The 19,885-nt window shown below is 41.7% G+C and overlaps 1 protein-coding gene across 2 annotated transcripts; it reads left to right on the forward strand.

The window, feature by feature from the left end:
- The first annotated feature begins 6 nt into the window (after nucleotides 1–6).
- Nucleotides 7–19,078, forward strand: ARF1 (ARF GTPase 1). 2 transcript variants are annotated; one of them, XM_083467289.1, is made up of 5 exons: nucleotides 7–191; nucleotides 12,764–12,947; nucleotides 14,103–14,213; nucleotides 16,551–16,675; nucleotides 17,467–19,078. In XM_083467289.1, the coding sequence occupies exons 2-5, from the start codon at nucleotides 12,800–12,802 to the stop codon at nucleotides 17,626–17,628; spliced, it is 546 nt and encodes a 181-aa protein (XP_083323415.1). In that variant the 5' UTR covers nucleotides 7–191; nucleotides 12,764–12,799; the 3' UTR covers nucleotides 17,629–19,078. The 2 variants fall into 2 exon arrangements, with proteins under 2 accessions (XP_083323415.1, XP_083323414.1); XM_083467288.1 differs by having other exon boundaries at nucleotides 178–769.
- Nucleotides 19,079–19,885: the final 807 nt, after the last annotated feature.

Below are 19,885 nucleotides of genomic sequence, written 5' to 3' on the forward strand. Positions count from 1 at the left end.
CGTTCTGGCCTTGCCTCTTTTCTCGAGCGCGAGGCTAACTGCCGTTCTGCGTGAGAAAGCGCGCACGCACGCGCGCACTGTCGCCGGGCGACCTCCACCGCCGCGCGCCGTCAACGGCATTTTGAAGAGGCGCGCGCGCGCTTGCTTTACCCAGCCGGCGTTCTAACGGTCTACATGGGCACGAGCCAAGGGTACGAGCGCGCATGCTCCCCTAGAGCTTCCCCTTGACTACACTTCCCCCCCCCACTTGCTCCCCTGTGGTTTTTGTGCGTGTGTGTGACCCCGCCCTCTTCGCCCGCTCTGCCTTTCTCCCCCTCCCTTTGGCGCACGCGCAGTGCTCTTCCTTTGGCCGCCCCTCCCAAAGCCCCGCCCCCTGCCTCCTTCAACCTTCCTGCACTCCGGCGCTCCTCTCTCTTCTCTCGCCCCCCTTTCTGCGGCGTGAGGTAAAGAAGGGAGGGAGGGGTGGTGGACACCCACGCGCACGCACAGAGCGAGCGAGTGAGGCCGAGAGAAAGAGGGAGCCGTTCCCTGCTTACCCGTCGTGCATTGCGAGGTTCCCTGGCACTGACGTGGCCGCCGGGAGCCGCCATCTTGTGTGCCTGGGCGCAGTGAGGGAAAGAGAAGGGAGGGAAAAGGGAGGAAGAAAGAAGGAAGGCGGGGAGGCGGGGGGGAAGGAAAAGAGCAAAAAAAAAACAGAGAGAGAGGAGGAAAACGCAGGGAAGGAGCAGCCCCGGGTTCAAAGCAGCGAGGCAGACCGAGACGCCGCCCGGTAAGCAGCGCTAACCCTCAACGCTTTGCTTTTTTAGGCTGAGGGCGGGCGGGGAAGCGGCGAGAGGCCGGGCGGTGCCGGCGCTTGGGCCTAGCTCAGGGTCGGCCGGCGGGCGAGGGAGGGTGGTAATAATGGCGTTGGAATTCCACCCGGAGGTTCGGCTCTCCTCTTGCCATTCCTCCGTTTGGCCTTCAGCGCCAGGCCGGGGAGGGGAGCGGAGCCGCAGGCCGCACTGCAGGCTTGGCCTCGGCGGAGGAAGCGGGCGGGGGGGGGGAGAGAGAGGCCCTTCTGAGGCTGAAAAATACTGAAGCGGGGAATGGAGACTTCCTTGGATAGTCGCGGGAAGCGAGACGCAGCCGAACGGCCCACCCTTGAACGCCGTCCTCGTCAACCATCGAACCTTAACGGCTCGTGGCTAGGAAGCAACCAGGCCTCCTTCGCCCGCCCTTCTCCCCCCCCCCCAAAAGACCCTCTCGTATTTTATTTTTTTTAAAACGTTGTAGACAGCCAGTTGTTTATCCTTGTGGTCAGATCTCCTCTCCCCCCCCCCCCGCACTCGCCCCAATCTACGCCGGGCACTTCCTTCAAACACTTTAAGAATTATTACTATTATTATTATATCTTTGTAGAAATGTATAGGAATGTCTCGTCCCACCCTCCTCCCCGACTCGCTTTCACGTTGCTTTCCTTTCCTTCCTAAAGTGGCAGCTTAAAAATAAAAATTAAAAAACCCTCTGACTGAAAGTTGAGGATTGACAGGCATGCCTACTTAGTTTTAGCTGGACTTAGAAGGGGGGGAACCCCCATAACTATGAGGACACGCCCCATCGTGACCTGCTTAGTTCGAGCCCCTGGGGTTGTTGTTTGAGTGCAACACCCCCATCCCATCCCCCCAATAAGCTTGTGATCTCAACATTTGGGGTACATAGGTGGACAGGTCCTCCCTTCCTTTATTTCGTCTCCTGTAGTTGATCCCGAGGTTTCTGGGTATGGGGTGGGGAAGCTGAATTTTGATCACTTAGTCACTCACTGGTGACTTCATCAGCAGGACAGAAAGTTACGCAAGTGCAGAAACAGTGTGAAATGGCAGAACAGAAAGCTCCTCTTCGTCCCCCATTTCCAGGGGAGAAATGGTTATGATACCATTTCCAGGGTTGAGATTTGAGGCTTTATGCAGCAGACACATGAAGCAGTCTCATTGCTCCACAGAATTATTTCATAGCCCCCCCCTCTCCGAAATACACTACAACATTGGCAGTCCTGAGCTCATTGGCACAGCTCGTCTTTGCAGCCAGATGCACTCTACTGGCAACAATCCATCCTCTTATATTTTTAGCTAAAACAATTTCAGTTGAAATATTTCTCATTGAGTTACTTGGGTTTTTTGCCAGCTTGTATGGTAGTGACAGAACCGCAGTGTGTCTGTGAGGGAATGAGGAAGGGCAATAGGTTTCTCCAGTGAAGGGGTTTGGTACCTATGTCTTTCTCCTTGGCCCCTTTGAATAAGTAGCTCCAAGTTCGCTGTGAAGGAATATCAGCCAAATGCTGGTCAATATCCTTTCTTAATTATGTATACCTTGTAATTGGTAATGAAACATTAGGTGTTTGGTGGTGTTTTTATTTCTTAATAAACTCTACATCAATACATTTAGTCCTCCATTGATGAATACAGTTTAAATTATTTAGTTCTCTACAGACCTCTTCCCTTCCTTGAAAAACATTGCTTAGCTTATGTTTTTAGCTTAAACTCTATAGCTTAGAAGTAAGTGTGTGAAAATCCAGGAAGTGTTTCTGTGCATTCTTTGGGTATGTTGGGTGAAACCTACAGAATAAGGAAGGATCCAGATTAGAGAAGTTCAGCTTTCCCAACCATTCAGTTTTGTTTCTCCCTCCTTTTCTAGTGTATATCTATCCACTCTTGCCCCTGTATCTGAACTTAAGGGGATATTGTGCAAACAGGGGACTATTACCCACACTCCTGTATTCACATGTACTGTGGTGCTTAATTTTCTATATTTAAAGGATTAAGGCTGTAAGAGAGTGTTGAAGGCCTCCATGGCTTGTGAGTAGTGTGAAGGGGAGGTGCAGGTAATTACTTTGGTGCTTGTTGAGGAAAATTGGCTGTACATCTTCAGTGAACAAATAGTATATATTCCAGAATGAACATTGATAGGAGGTTGGTGTGGTACTGGCTCATTCCAAGGAATATGGTCATGTGTAAGAACAAGGCAGACTTTTCCTTCCTCTCTCTCTCATTTTCTTCTGACTAACTTCTTTAGATGCATCTTCTAAGCAGCTCTGTGAAAGAGAGCGATGAAAAACGCTTTACAGGTTGTTTTACATAACAGTCCTTGTGTTGGGGGATTCAGTGGTTAATTGGCTGGAGCAGGGTTAGAACAGAATTGTTCTTGTGTTCGAAACTCCCATTGTTCTAGCCGCATTTTGCGACGGAATTTCATTAGCGCAAGCAGTTTCTGAGCTCTGGGAGCAGTCCTGCACCTAAGATGTCAGATTAAAACTGCAAAGTGGAAGGAAAGGAGACTTTTTTCTGCCTCCCCGCTTCCGGCTACTCTCTGAAGATTGGGAAGAGACCCTCTTAAGAATACAGTGGTACCTTGGGTTACAAGCCCCTCGGGTTACAAACACTTCAGGTTACAGACTCCACTAACCCGGAAGTAGTACCTCGGGTTAAGAACTTTACTTCAGGATGAGAACAGAAATCACGCGGCGGCAGCAGGAGGCCCCCTTAGCTAAAGTGGTACTTCAGGTTAAGAACGGACCTCCGGAACGAATTAAGTTCGTAACCAAAGGTACCACTGTATTAGGGGGGTGGGCAGGGGAAGGACTAGAGCCTGTGAAAAATGAACATATTTTAGCTGCAGTTCATTCATTTTCAGCTTTGTATTCTTGTTATTTAAAAACTCTGCCTAGACATTCCCTTGTTGCACCTATAACCTAGGTTTAAGGTCCCATTTAGCTCCTAACTTTCATAACTTAGTTTCTAACACTGATTACATTGTCATATGGGAGGTTGGATTAGTCAGCCATAAGAACTTAGCTGTCCTTTCGACCACAAGGGAACAGGCACTGTCTGTTGTGCAAACTCCTTCAGGGAAGTATCAGCTTACACCGTAGCATGAGGTTGTACTTACCATTGTATTAAAACTTTGTGGGCCATAAAATCAGCCAGCTTCATTGTTTATCTTTGACCTTGTCGGTTGTCGTCTTCAACTTCAAGTTTCTTACTTGGGTTGGGCACACCAAGAAGCCTTAACTGGAAACACTCATTATTTCTGAAGTTAGAAAAAAGTTAACTGTTGAAGTGGTTGTGGAGTTCTTACCAAGGTACTCCACACTTCTCAAAAAGTGAGTGTGGGTGATCTTTTTTGGCCCAAGGTATTCATATGTTTCCAACCCTTGGCCACATGCCAGTGGTGGATGTGGCCACTCCACCCTCATATTCTGCGCACTCATTCACAGTATGCATGTACACTTGCAGACACACAAATCAAAAGAGGAGGAGTTGTCATCATTGCATCACTTATCAATCTGGTGACTAAGGTGTTTATTAGTTTACTTTAAGTTACATGTCAGTTTCTTCACAAAACAGGTAGAAGTCCCAAAGGACTAAATCTAGCAGACCAGGGTTCAAATTGTCACTCAGCTATAAAGCTGACTGGGTGACCTTGAGCCAGACATTGTCTCCACCTAATCTACCCTGCAGGGTTGCTGGGGGGGGGGTTGGAGGAGGAGAGCCAAAAATGCCACCTTCAGCTTCTAGGTGGAAAGGTGATTAAATATAAAAATATTATCAAAAGAATGATGAATAGCAGTACAGAGCAGATATACTGCAGTGCTTATGCCATTTTATTTTATTTTAAGTTTGACACACACCACATCCAACACATAAATGGACATATAATAGCCACCAAATGCCAGACCACTGGTGCTACCCAAATTCCTTGGGGAAACAAATATGCTGAAGACATGACAATTCGGCACCACACAAGCTTCCCTCTAGACCAGGGGTTGTCAACCTGGTCTGCGGTAGCGGGTTCTACGGCACAAGCTGAATCCTCCTTCCATCGAGCACTGGTGGGTGGCAAGAAAATTTTACCATCAAGAAAGATGCATTAGTGGGCGGTAGGTATAAAAAGGTTGACTACCTCTGCTCTAGACAGTAACTTCTCTACCCCACCACATGCTGTCTTTTCTTTTGCTTTTCCCATTGTTTCCAAAATCCATGTAGTTTGGGAGGTGGTGCAGAAAAAATGGCTGGGAAACTTTATCAGACCTTTGTTCCTGGGGTTAATCAGCCCTGTTGTAAAGCAGTGCTATCTCTTACAGGTATCATTAATCTCAGATTATGACATAATTCAGTGAAGTTTCTATTTCTTTATTTATTGCCTAGTTTCTAAGATAATGTGCACCAGAATTGCACTTTTAATACATGTTAGTCTTATTTTAGACTTTATAGAAGAAGCATGTTGTATGGTTGGAAGTATAAGCATTAAATACCCCTTTGTTGTAATGAGGTTTCTTTCTTTATAGCTCATGTATGATAAACTTGTATGGGGGGAAATCATGTTCATTGTGCCTCTAATTCTCCAAGCAGACTCCATACAATAATTGCCCTGCTGGATGAGGCCAATGTCCATCTCTTCAGCATTCTGTTTTCAATAGTGGAACAGCCAGAGATCTCTGGGAAGATTACAAACTGACCATATGAGCTGCTGCTTGTTGAGTCCTAGGGTCAAAGGTATGCTGCCTTTGAAAACATTGAGGTGCTATTTAGCAGTCAGAGCTATTAGTCATTGCTAAACTTGCTTTTCATGAGTTTTTCTAATCCTTTTTTCAACCACTTTTAAGGTAGTGACTTATTGCCCCAACCAGGTAAGGTATGTATGCATTGCGTGAAGTCCATCCTTTGGACAAAAGGAAGCATTCAAATAATGCATAACTAAGCTTTTTAATTTTTTTGCAGATTAGCCTACCTTTGGAGGGAATCTCGGCTACTCTAAGCACTACATTTGCAAAAATAGTCTTTTTTAATATTTATATTTTATTAAGGTGATTTCAGTTAAAAGAAATAAAGTGATACAGAAAAAGGAAAAGTGAGAGGGAGAAAAGCGAGAAACATAAAAAAGTGAAAATATACACAAAAAGCAATACAGTATATGATATTCCCATACATTCTTGCATAAATTAGTATAGTACTATTGTCCTAGTGCTTATGTAAATGTTAATAGCATACTACATTTTGTATAAACTCATTCAAAATGTTATCGTATTTATCCATACAGAGTCTGCACCTCTAAGCATGTTCATAAATTGCCAGTTATGTCATATCAGTCCATTGAATGAAGGGTATCATATCTTTATTTTTCCAATTCCTTAATATCAATCTCTTGGCCAACATTAGGGCACAGAAAATCAATTTCCGTTGTCCCATTGATAATTTCCATACTGCAGGTGTATAGTTCAATAAAATATTCTCCTCTGAAAGATTTAACTTTTTCTGCACAGTCATAGTTACACAGTCTAGCACTTTCTCCCAAAACTTCAGTAAAGAACACTGTACAAATATGTTTTCCTTGCCACATTTTCAACACTGAGCTATCTTAGCTAACCTTTTTTATACAACCGTAAAGGGTCCAATAAACTCTAAATATTATTTTCTGTTGTATTAGTCTTAAATTTAAATCTAATTACACCTTAGGTATTGAAGCTAGTACATTTTCCCACTGTCTGGGTAATATTGAAAGTTCAAATTCTTTCATGACAAAAATAATTTGTCATGAAAGTGTTCAATTAATCTTCTCCTTGACCTGCTCCATGACTTATTTGAGTAAGCAAGATATAATATGCTCATGCTATGAGAGATCTAGTGCTGTAGAAAGAGATCATTTGAGAACAAAATATGAATGCCTGTGTTACTATCATACCTAAAATAGCTGGCTAGGTGCCGCTTGCTTCCCATTTGAAACTGGGAAATAGTCCTTATGGGGGAATCTTGATACCCTAGCTCAGGGGCATTTATTGTCTGAGCAGTTAGCAATCATTTGCTTTCCTTATATCCTGATATGGTTAATATGGTTAATATCATTGTCCTATTTGTTTCGAATTCAAATGTATTTTAACATATTTCATGACTTAATTGTTTTTTCATTAAGACTTTGAATCATGTATGGTCTAATTAGGATTCATTTTAAAACATGGTTATTTTATAGGATTGCAGAACAGCTGGATATTCTTTTCTGAATTGCTACAATCTGATACCTTGTTAGCTTGGAGTGAGCGCCATGTAACTCAGTCTGACATAGTTCTGAGTAAACATGTATAGAATTGCACTGAAGGTGAATGGGGCTTTAAATGCAGTGAGTGTTGTTCCCTGGGTGTTACCTATAATGTACCATGCATATGATTGTGAAGACATATCAATGAATGGATCTTGCCTTCATTTCTGCAGGACAAAAATTCAGTACAGTATTAACACTATCTAATCAGAGTAACACTGATTATGCTTTATGGCCACTGTCGGAATAGAATGTGAAAGTGAAGTTCCATGAAACTGATCTGCAGGAATTCCTTTTACTAACTTGAATATTTTGCTATGTCAGCTGTCCAGCCTTGAAATGTCACTTGGGCCCCTTTTTGCAACTTTTAGGCAGGGAGTTTTAGTAAGCTTCCAGCTTTTGCAACTTTTAAAATTTATTCAGCAGTCTTTCTTGCAGTATGCAAAAATCCAACAATATTACTTCTAAGTAATTTTTTGGAGAAGTGAAATATCACATGCTAACATTTCCATTCTCAAATTATTTTTTCATAGGCATCGCAGTTGAAAAGTGTTACATACTATTGTTTGCTTCCTCCTCTGATTTATAATCTCACTAGAGTATAAAAACAGTTCAGTACCTTTCCGTGCTGAGTAACAATTAATGCAGCTTAATATTTAAGCCATTTACTGCGAAAAAGTATTTTGCTCTAGGCCTGTGTGCTGTTTGTGCTCTTTGCTTGTCTAGTTGCAATCCATTTAGTTTTCATTGCTGGTCACAAATGAAGGCATGTTCAAGGAACACGCAGGGTTGTTTTTTAATGTGGAGAGTTGCCCCATGTATCTGTATCTAGCAATCTGCCTTCCTGTGCAAGAGCCAAAAAAATTGTGTTAAAAGAGCTATAGAATTATTGAAATATATGTTTGGGACTAAACTAGACATTATGCAGGATAGGTAGATGCTTCCAGAAGCAACAGCCCTATGAAATATCTTCCTCTTCCTGTAACAGCTAGTAAAGACCGCAGAATGTGGAGTCATTGGATGGTTTCCCTGCCCCTGCAAATGAGCAAGTGAAGCAGTAATAGGAAACTCAACCACACAGTGATATCACAGTGTGTTCTCTTTTACTAATTGTTATGACTTTGAAAGCAGAACATGTTTGAGACCCAGAGACTTACTGCCAAGGGAGCTCCTGGCAGTACACATAGGCAAACAGGACTGATGTTTGAGGGGAGGCAAGGGGTGTTAAAAGACCCTGCTGCTGTATTTTCTTTAAGAATAAAGGGCTCTGTACCATTGAACAAGTCTCCTCACCCCACTCTTCCTTTGGATGCAATGGATATACATGCACATCTGCTATTATAGGGAGTGCTAAATATGAAATAACATTTCCCTGTATGAAGTTCACACCAGCCTGCAGTCCATAAGGTATAGTGAATAAAGTATATGTGTTGGTGGCTGTTGCCTCGTCATGAAGGGACTTGGAAGGGATGCTAAATGGCCAACACTAAATAGGACAAATGCTTGTGCTGCATCCATGCACATTAGCCAGTCTACGCTTCTTACATGAATAGCCAGGACATTGCTAGTGTCTTGAAGCACTCTTTAGTTTATTTTTTGAAAAGCACAACTCTTAATTGTGGGGAGAACCTGTAAGTCTCAGTTGGGGATTAATGTGTGCAGACAGTCTTGACCACAAGGGAATTGTTCTGTAGCAAGCAGCACATGATACTGAAAACATTGGTTTGGCTAGCTAGTGAGTTTGTGCAGTTTTAAAGTTAAGGTACAGTGGTACCTCGGGTTAAGTACTTAATTCGTTCCGGAGGTCTGTTCTTAACCTGAAACTATTCTTAACCTGAAGCACCACTTTAGCTAATGGGGCCTCCTGCTGCCGCCGCGCCGCTGGAGCCTGATTTCTGTTCTTATCCTGAAGCAAAGTTCTTAACCTGAAGCACTATTTCTGGGTTAGTGGAGTGTGTAACCTGAAGCGTATGTAACCCAAGGTACCACTGTATTCCTTTTCTAATGCCCATCTTGTATTTGTAGTCCATGCAGACAGAAGGTACACAACTGCATACAAAAATCTCTGCACATTCTGTTGGGGAATGAAAGCTGTTGGTAGTCATGAGGTGTGTGAGGGGGTGGGAGACAAAGTATAGAATAAGTAGGAGAAATGGTTACTTGGACCTGTAGGAAGAAAGGTGAAAGGGCAGTGGAAATGTTTGGGGAAAGGCAGAAATAGTTGCCTATTGTACTCCAGTATCTCCATGGCACTATTTTAACACTTTAATTTATAGTTTCGTAAAGTTCCAAAATGGTCAAGAAATGCTGCAATGAACTATTGCATAATCATGATTTTTATTTAATCCTGTTCCCGTGGAACCTGAACATTAGTCTTTTCCAACTCCAGAGCAGTCTTACTGAAGTCTGTAGAATTACTCAAGAGTTTATGGGTTGAGATTTTAAGTATAAACGTACACACAGCTGTGATGCATAAATATTTTAGTTTTGATGTTATCTTAAATACTGTAAACAGCCAGAGGCAATTGAGCTACAAATATTTCATGTGTAGTTTAGACACAACTATGCAATGATATGTATGGACTGTGTGAAATAAGCTATTATGGGCACACAGTAGTCAGGTATTAAGAGTGTTGTATGCAGCTTCTTCCTGAACCGTGGCTGGGGAACCTGTGGGCTTCTAAATGTTGAGCTGTATCATACAGCCATGCTGGCTAGAGCTGATGGAGCCTGGAGTGCTGCAGGTTCCCCTCCTCTGATCTAAGCATGGGTACATGCAGTTAGAATTCACTGTGTGGCAGTGAATAGAAGTTCCTAGGAAAGATTCCCACACTGTACTCTATGCTGAACTGATGTTAATAGCTACTCACCTAAATTTTTGTAGTTTATTTATGCCATCGATCATGGCACCAGGTAAGTGGTGTCCTCTCAGTTTTGTTGCTGCATAAAGGTAATATCTTTGGTGGTATTTGAAGCAATGGTAACTGAGCCCCTGGTATGTGCAGTTTTCTTGTGAGTTTCATGTCATGTGCTTAGTGTCTGGCATGTTTAAAAGCAGGGGTTTAATCTCAAAATATTTAAGCTTCTAGCAGAAAACTGACGATAATGCAGTTTTTTTTAATTTTGGCCATCAATCTTTTCTTTGTTATTTTTGAGGTGTCTTTGTTTCCTGAAGCATTCTTGAGAGTCATACTTTTGGAAATGCAATTAGCAGCTGTTGAGTGGTGTTGACAGTGATCTGCAGGAAACTGAACATTGTGTGACTACCATGTTATACTGTCAGCTTGTCCTAACAAAGTTTATAGGATGTGTTAATTTACAAAGCTGAAATGTGAAATGTATGGATTGATTATCTTTGGAGCACTCCTAGCAAGCTTGTGGAATCTATTTTGTAAGAAAACATGGAATATTTTATCTGTGTTAATTTCTGAAAGAGATGCTATAAGCAGGGCATTATCTTCAAAAGAAAAGCGATGTCCCAGAATAACATAGTTGAGTTTGATTTAAAGCCACTTCCCAGTGATCTAAGAACATTGATACATACTTACTACAATAATATAGATAATTGCATTTTCTGCTAGGTTAGTATTCAGTTGTGGAGCAAAAGAGAAAATGGGTGAATTTGCGTATAAGTGCAGAGCATTGGAACGGCTGTGCACCTTCACAAGGTGCAGGCAGAGAGTTAAAAGCTGTCATGCAGAAACCGTGGCCAGAAAGCAGGACTTGTTTTTTACTCCTACAAGGCCCTTCCTCTAACCAAATAAGGATTGTTGTTTGTTCCTCTGGTGACAGAGAGAATGACTGAAACTGTAGGAAAAAGCTGCTTTGCTAATATGAGCTAGTCACGATGTTACTCCTGATCTTTGTGTGTGTAAGTGTAATAAAGGTGTGAACCATGTGTTGACTCACTGTATATAAAATGTTCTTTTTGGCTGCCACAGTGAAATCTGTTGCTAAATAAAGGTAATGGGTTTTTTTAAGACAAGCAGTGATCCTGTTCTAAGAAAGTGCTTTAAAATCCACATGGCTACCAATATATAATTCCTTTTTCTTTCTCGTGTGCCTGAACCGTGGTGCTAGCTGTCGATATGTCTGCCAAGTGTGGCTAAGTAGAAGCTGTGTCCCCAAGTAGCCATCAACTTTTTTCCCCTTAGCTTTTTAAAGCGTTTTTAGTATTTGGAGTGGAGGGAGAACCCTAGGAGCTTAGTTGCCTAAGTCTCTGCTGGTGATGGGTTGGGGGTTTTTTGGGATTATTATTTTGGGGGGGGGGATTTTGAAACAGTGTTTTACCCTTTTATAAGAATAGCTCTGCTGGAATCTGATTTTTCCATCTCTGAATTATCAAGTCAATCCTAATTTTGGGGGAAGTGGTGCTTGATGTGCTGTGGATTAGTGGTGCCTGATGTGCTGTGGATTAGTGATTTTATTTTTAGTTAAGGAAAGTAAAATAATATTTTATTATGACATTCCTGCTAATGATACTAACTTCCTTGTTACTATAGCATATTTATGACAATTTTCAAAATGCTGGAAATTGGTAGCATTATGCTTTTACTCAGACATTTTAAAACCTGGATGCTAGTCATTTTAGCACTAGGACTTTGCAACACAACCTCTCCTCCCCCTGTGTGGCCCCCAGATTTATTCTGCAAATTGTCATGGTGGGGGCACAAGGAGCGGGGAGAGATCTAGTGCACAAGTGGAAGTCCTTGTGCTAATGGGACTGCTTGGTTTGATACAATCCAGTATATTTAGGTTCACAATGTATTTTGAGTTGTAAGACTTCCATGGTAGCTGACAATACTGTCAATACAGTCTTGTTATACTATCTCAGAGTAACTTGGGGGTGTCCTTGCCCTACTGCTCCTTTGTTGGTGCCTTGCCTTGCTTGTTACAAGGTTTGGTTACAAAATAAAAAGTGCTTGAAAATCAATAGGAATAAGTTGTGAAATAGGCATGACATTATCTAAATCCAACTCCAGTGGTCATTTTTTTGTTTTGACGTAATAAAGATTTCATGTTCACATCTGTGAGAAGCAGTAGTATAAAGAAATATGTTTCTTGTACACTTTGAATGCTTTCTCTAGAATACTATATACTGAAGAATAAGAATTTACGGCAGCAAGCTTTTCATTTAAGGTATCCATACAACCCTTTTTAGGCAGACCTCACAAAGTTTATGTAAGATTCTTGAACAACAAGCATTGATTAAAAACAAAACAGTAGAATGGAAAAGACCATTTGTTTAGAAGAAGTTGTCATTTCTCGCTTCATTCGAAACAAAATGCTTCTGCAGAAGGCCCTGTGATGGGAGAGGGAGGGGCTGCCATTCAAGCTGGATAGTGGGAATTCCTCAAGCTTCTTTCTTCTCTCTCTCCCCTTCCCCCAAACTGGCCAAGATAGTCATACTACTTGCAGTCTCCTACAAAACCCATTTTGTGTGTCTTGTGTTAAAAGTATCTGTTACTGTTGGTCTTTTTGCAGTATCCAAAGCTGAGAACCCACCATTGAAAATGTGGGTTCTAATCCCTGTTCACACTCTTAAAACTTCTGCTCTGCATTGAGCCTCCATTGTTTCACACTTAACACTTGAAAATAAATCTCGCTGAGTTCCAGGGGGCGTTTACTCCTAAGGATTGAGCTGGGTGTGATCATCACACTGTACAGAACTAACTGTTTTGAATTTATTTTCTCCTAGATTTCTTTGGCCAGTGAGTGAGCACCAGACTTAAGCATGGGAAATATTTTCGCTAACCTCTTCAAAGGCCTTTTTGGCAAAAAAGAGATGCGCATACTTATGGTCGGGCTGGATGCTGCAGGAAAGACTACTATATTGTACAAACTTAAGCTTGGTGAAATAGTAACTACCATCCCTACTATAGGTAAGATGTCAAGCAGCTTCCCTTTACAAATTTGTGACTGTTTTAAACATATTTAAAAATAGATAAAGATTGGAATTGTACACAGACTGACAGTACTGTTGAGTAAACTCGCATATGGTTGGTCTGCATATGTCTGATGATGCATTTGTTACCCAGGTGAAATAAGCATTTGGTCGCTCTAACCATGTTTATAGATCCATTAGAACTCATTGCTTAGAGAGCACAAGATACAACTCCAATATTTCTTAATTTGCTTCTCTTCAAGAAAGGATTTGACTAATGCTGGAATAGTAGAGGGACGAAAATGTTGACAATGTCTATGAATGTTAAGATGTTGCTACAGCCATTTTTGTTGCTTTGGTTAATATCTGCTGTGATATATAATATGTTATCTCATTGGTCAGTTGTATTTCCTTTTTAAAATTGAGAAACTAGCCATAGGAGAGGTGTCATCCTGTAAATCCTTTAAAAACCTGTGGCAAACATTTGAAAGAAGAAATATTGCAAAATACAGTAGAACCTCGGCTTACGTTACCGGGTAACATAAACTTTGGGTTGCAAAAGCGGCAAATCTGGAAGTATTTTTCCAGGTTTCGCCGCTCACGCATGTGCAGAAGCGCTCTATCGCGCTGTGTGCATGTGCAGAACCTCTGGTTGCGGAAACCTCAGGATCTGGCCAGAGCTCCAGAACTGATCCCATCCGCAACTGGAGATACCACTGTAATACGTGATGCTTGGCCTGTATGCTTTTGAAAATGACAAGCGAATAATATTTAGGTGCAATTATGTATTCTAACTTACTTGTGGCTCTTCACTTGGCAATATGTTTTCAGTGTGGCCTTCAATACAATTCAGCTCTTTGGACTATAGTAGCTCACTGATATTGCCATTTCAGATGCAAAAATCTGTGTTAAATAAGCTGTTTGCTCCTTATGAAGTATATATTTGATAGGGGGTATTAGTGTATATTCTGAATATGCATTTTAAGACTGGCTTTTAAAATGTGGACCAGTTGGTCAGGAGATTGGGGGGGGGGTGTAACAAGCATATAATTGAATTCAACCATTTCCTTCTATATCTTAGTTTGGGTTATATGGATGAGCATGCTGTTTCACTTGTTAACTGCTCAACTTTTCTCCCACTTTTTTGTTTCAGGTTTCAATGTAGAAACTGTAGAATACAAGAACATTAGCTTCACAGTGTGGGATGTAGGTGGTCAGGATAAGATCAGACCACTCTGGCGCCATTATTTCCAGAATACACAAGGTGAGCTATTTTCTGTAACTGACCATATCCTTTTTTTGTATTTATAGAGACCCACTCAGGCATCTTCAGTTGCTCCATAACTATGTTGATAGCATGAAGTAAACCTATCAGCTACCTGTCTAGTACTGAGTGTGATGGGATATGACTTTAGGTCTTTCTGTCCCACAGACTTTTGTCATTCAGAACGTGAAACTTGCAGTAGGGATAGTCCATTCTTAGCACAAGTATCAAGATAGGACATCTCTATTCTGCGTCAGCTTAGGTTATCTTAGTTCATTCACATATGTGACATAACCCTTGCAATTGCATTTTGAGTGTTTTCTTTGCAAGTATGCTAACAGCTGCATTCCCCTAAATCAGAACCATAGTTTTGCCTGCAAAAAAAAAAAATCTAGGTTCAGTCCCTAGCATCTCCAATGGAGATCGAGAGACATTGCTATCTGGAACCCTGGAGAGCTGTTGTCAGACAGTAAAGAGCTAGATACATAGGTCAGTCTTCTGGTTCTTTCTGCAACTTCTGTGTTCCCAAAAAGTAATCTCAAGATTCTATGAGATTCCTTTCCACAGGATGTACAAAAAACAAGCTCCAGTAGTATGCCATGGTCAGTACAAGTACCTTCAGTGTTGGCTTCAGGTTTTGTGTCAGTGTTTGGCAGCCAAACAAAAGGAGTGCCTAGCAAGCTTGCCCAATTGTCCCCTCTCTAGCTTCTGCAGTATTTTTGGCCATACATTGGTTTAAAGTAGCTGTGCACCTGTGTGTAACAACTCCATATCACCCCAGGGAACAATTGAAGGCCTTTTGTGGGCCAAATTGAACCCATGGACTACTGGTCTGTTTTGGGTGTTCATGTCAGCAACACTAGCCAGGTGTCCCTTCTTTTGAATAGAACAAGTCCAGGGAAAACGGAAGGCAACTCTCTAAACCTGCTAGCATGTTATAACTGAGGGTATGCAATTTGTATAATAAAACCCACTTTCAGATCACTCAGTGGCCTATTGATTGTTAGCTTCATGATCTTTTAGCGAAGTTATTGCTGTGTGCATTAAATCTTGGACCTGTTTTATGAGTGTCTCTTTCAGCCCTCAGGGCTGACTTAGCAAAGGCTGTGACAGATCAGAATGTGTTTCGCTTTCACAGTTTACCTTTGCATGCAGAAGGTTCCAGGTTACGTTTCCTGGAGTACCTAGGTAGGGCTGACAAAATCCTGACTGAAATCCAGGAGGGCCACTGCCAATCTATGTAAACAAAATTGAGTTAGATGAACTTACAGTATATGGCAGCTTCCTATGTACCTGCACATGTGTAATAAGGTTGCCACAGCAGCAGCAGCATGGCACTAAAGCAAGCTTTTAGGTCAGGAAGTCAAGAGTCAGATGTTTTCTCGGACATGACTTCAGGTGGTCATTTGTGCCTCGTCTACTGGCTGCTTTTCATAAGTAAAATACTAGACATTGGCTTTTATCCTGGTAAGTAAGAAAGTCATTTTGGTAGCATCTCAAGCATTCAACCAGCATTTTGCTATCCTTCTTGAGTAATCTGGGTATTAGGAGAAGATTGTTGAGGTATTCCTATGTAGTAATGTCTCCATACCTTTTCTGTAAATGAAGCTGTGTGAGGTCTCAAGTTTGTGACTTTTCCATATAGATATCAAAACACTTTCAAGGTGAGCTATTTTAAGTAGCTTTTCCAGTATGTTGTAATTTGGCTGCATCAGCATGTTACTGATGAAAACATCAGCAATAGCGCTGATCTTAGCTATAGGATGGCTTCTCTTGAACTCTTGCTTAGATAGCACCACCTTAGGACATGTTGACTGACAGATGAAGGTAAAAAAATACGCAAGTCCCATCATGTTAAACAGTTCTTCTCTAAATATTGGTCTTTTTTTCTTTCATCTGTGGCTTTAGCATGCAGAATTTTGGTAGGCGCTTCCTACAGCTTTCTTTCTAAGAGCCCAAGAATCTTATTTAAAGGGTTCCTACTCATTCTTTCCTACCTTGTTTGCAAATGCCCAGAATTATCTCATCATTTTGATATTGTTATAGCCTTGGACTTTGAGCAGATTCCAGAAGATTATATACATCCATTGGCTAGATCAAAAGCAATACTTGAGTAAATGGCTTCTTCACATAGTTCACTATTACTTGGTCGCTGTGTGGCTAGCTTTAGCTCCGTAACTAGTGGATTTGATTTAAATTACATTATAGATTGCCAGTGCCTATTGGTATAGACACATTTTTATGACAATAGACCTAGTTCCATACTTAAAACTTCCTTTCAGAAAGGCTCTCTGTCTCCATGCCTGTCCATGTAAACAACTGTTGTTTCCTTTGTAGGTTTGATCTTTGTGGTTGATAGTAACGACAGAGAGAGAGTCAATGAGGCCCGAGAAGAACTTATGAGAATGTTGGCAGAAGATGAGCTCAGAGATGCTGTCCTTTTAGTGTTTGCTAACAAACAGGTAAGTGATCGTGAACAGCACAGCCAGAATGGTACCCCAGGGTTCCCTTTGCCTCCAGTTGTGATGGTGGGCTGTAGGAGTTCTCACCTTCCAGTCACCCTCTGTTGGTTATGCCTATGTCTATGGGCCTTGCCGTCAGCAGTGGGCTGGAAATAATATTACTGACAGATTTCAGAAGTAAAATATATGGTCTCTTGCATGACACAGTTGCATTAAGGAGCCCCTGGGACTTCCCTTGCAACACAAAACATACAATTTTACCATGCTAAAAGTGCTTCTTTATTGACTTTCCTGAACTGCTGCACCTCCAAACAAATTGTGGCACCACAATGCCATTATGTAGGGGTTTAAAAGTACCAACAATATCAGTCAGAGTATGAATATATGAATATCCCAGAGCATCTGTTGCCTTTACAAGTCTCACTTTTCCATCACTTTTTCTCCACCACACTTCAGACAAGTTAGGAATTTTGCATGCTACATATACGGCCAGATTCAAAATTTCCACTCTCGTCATGATCTGTACTATGGGCCTTCTGTGTTCTCACTGGATTGAGAAGGGTGGGTTGCTACTGTTGCAAGCCATGTGAGAGCACAAGGATGTCTTTGGCCTCAGGGAACCAGATCTGGTTCTGTCTATATCACACTGTAGTCCAGATCGCACAGATTAATGGTCAATACAACATCTTACCATTATGCCACAGTTGAATTGCATGTTGCAGATTCTTCCTATGAATTCTCTAAAGGAAACAAAAATCCATTTTCTAAAGCAAATTGCTTCCATTTTTCAGGACCTGCCTAATGCGATGAATGCAGCAGAAATCACAGACAAACTAGGACTGCATTCTCTTCGCCACAGGAACTGGTATATCCAGGCCACCTGTGCCACTAGTGGAGACGGTCTCTATGAAGGACTGGACTGGTTGTCCAATCAGCTCCGAAACCAGAAATGAAGCCCTAAAAATACTCTTCTTTTCCCTCTTTTCTCCACCCCTCCTTATTTCCTCCTCCTCCTCCTCCTCCTCCTCCTCCTCCTCCTCCTCCTTCACCACCCTTCGCTTTACTCTAACGTGGCAAACCATGCTACTTTGTGGTATTGAGTGCCGGAAGCTGTTTTCATTTCTCTTGTCACAGGATGTCCTTCACCATGCTGTACATGTGGCAAATCCAAGCCTGAAAACAGTTTAGGTTTCTTATTTAATGTAAATAGTTCTTGTTTCCAATGAGACAGTTTCTGGTACTCCTATGCAATATTACTCAGCTTTTTTATTATAAAGAAAATCAACTCGCTGTTTAGTACTGGGGAAGGGATTTGAAGTGGATTCAGAGAAAAGTTGCCAGTTGTCTGGTTGTACGCTAGAGCTGAATACAATCCCTCTTGGCTTGCGAGGTCTGTGGGGAGGCCAGATTTGGTGGCTATTTTTTAGCCTGGAGATGTCAGTTTCTTTTTTAGAAAAGAAGGAAAGCTGAAACACTTGAACAAAATGTCCATTGTGAGTTCTGCAACAACTTGAATACCAGCAATTTAACATGTTATAGGTCCATGGAATGGGCAGCATCCTGGATCTTCCTGTGCTTGACAACCTCTTTTGTGTTTTTTGTGAATGTGAGATCTCCTAAAGTCAGAGTTCAGTTCAGTTCAGGCCACAGACTTAAGAGAAATTGGCGCACGTGTAAAACACTATGACCCTCTAGTGCTCTCTCAGATTTGGGCAAGAACGTTTTTCTCCTCTTGCGTCTAATTTGGACGCCATCCTTTACCTGTTCTGTTGTCGCCCCCTCCCCAAGTGTTTTGGACTTTTCTCATGTAGAACTACAGTACTCCAGAAGACAAATTATTTCCACAGAGTACAGCAGCCCATAGCAGTGCTCAGCTCTGTCATCAGCAAGTACTGTACTTAAGTAAGAAATGCCATCCAAGCCACCTAATGTAATGTTTAGGGGGGGAAATACTAAAAGCATGAGAATTTGGAGTTTCATTCCATTCTAGAAGTGTTTGATGCCATTTTTTGGAACACTCCCATATCTGTATATGTGTGGAAACCCCTTCACATCCCTCATACTGCAAGGTTCAGATTTGCCATCAAGAAGACCTCTTAACTTTTTTTTTCTTTTGTATTTTGATAAAACACTGAAGAAGCTGGAGCTGTTTAAACTTTAACTTGAGGAACTATCAGAACTGGTTTGTTTAGTGTTGTGGAAAATCTCTTTATTTGCTTTCAATACACAGTAATCAACTGTTTTGTATACTTGTTTTCAGTTTTCATTTCGACAAACAAGCACTGTAATTAAAGCTATTAGAATAAAAATCTCTTAACTATTTCCTGGGGTTTTCATGCTTTGCCTGTTCCATCTTGCTGGGCTCCATAACCAAATACATACTGAATAAAGCCTTTCATGGTCTTTGCGCTCGTCAGTTTCTGCTTTTGAGTAACTGCTTGGACTAGACGAGTTCCCTTCCTACCTCCTTGAGCTCCTGCATATTGAAGTAAAGAAGCAGTCCACGAAGCTGTTTTCTCTCTCATATATATCATGTTAAAGCAGACTTGTGAATGCCATGGAACATGCCCCTCTTGTAATCTGCCACATACCAGTTCAACTCTTACTTGGGAACATATTGTGGGTTATAGTGAGTTACCATATGGGTTGTGGGCAGAGTATTGGCAGGAACAGGCTAGTGGGCCAGAACTGTTAAAAAAGCAAATGAGGCATATACACTATGGGTAATTTTAAAGTTGTGTTATTTAGCCACCCTTCAAGAGTGACCCTACACTTTATGTAAATAACTGAATTAGAGAATTGCCTTCCTCCAGCAGGGGCTCCCCCAAAACCTGCTTTCAGCTAAGTAAACATGTTTGCAGCTGTTAAAAGTAGGGTTGCCATACGTCTGGAATTTCCTATACATAGCTTGTATTCAGCCCTCGTAAACAGCTTCCAGGTGGGAATCGCACAAATCCGGGAACATTCAGAATGATGGCAGCCCGTGTCGGGAAGTGTAGATTTTGGCGAATTTCATTAAAAATAGCTCAAACACTCAATATTGCAAAAAGAAAGCTCAATAACTTTGGGCATGACAACAGCTTTGGCAAAAAAGAAGAAGAAACAACTTTAATGTCCAGATTTTCACTTTTTGAAATACAGCAACCTTTGTTAAAGGGATTCTTCAGCAGGGAGGAGGACCTTGCAATATCTCTGAAGCATGGAGATGCA

Source organism: Podarcis liolepis (genome assembly GCF_965112155.1).
Source record: "Podarcis liolepis genome assembly, chromosome: 12".
NCBI classification, from domain to species: Eukaryota; Metazoa; Chordata; class Lepidosauria; order Squamata; family Lacertidae; genus Podarcis; species Podarcis liolepis.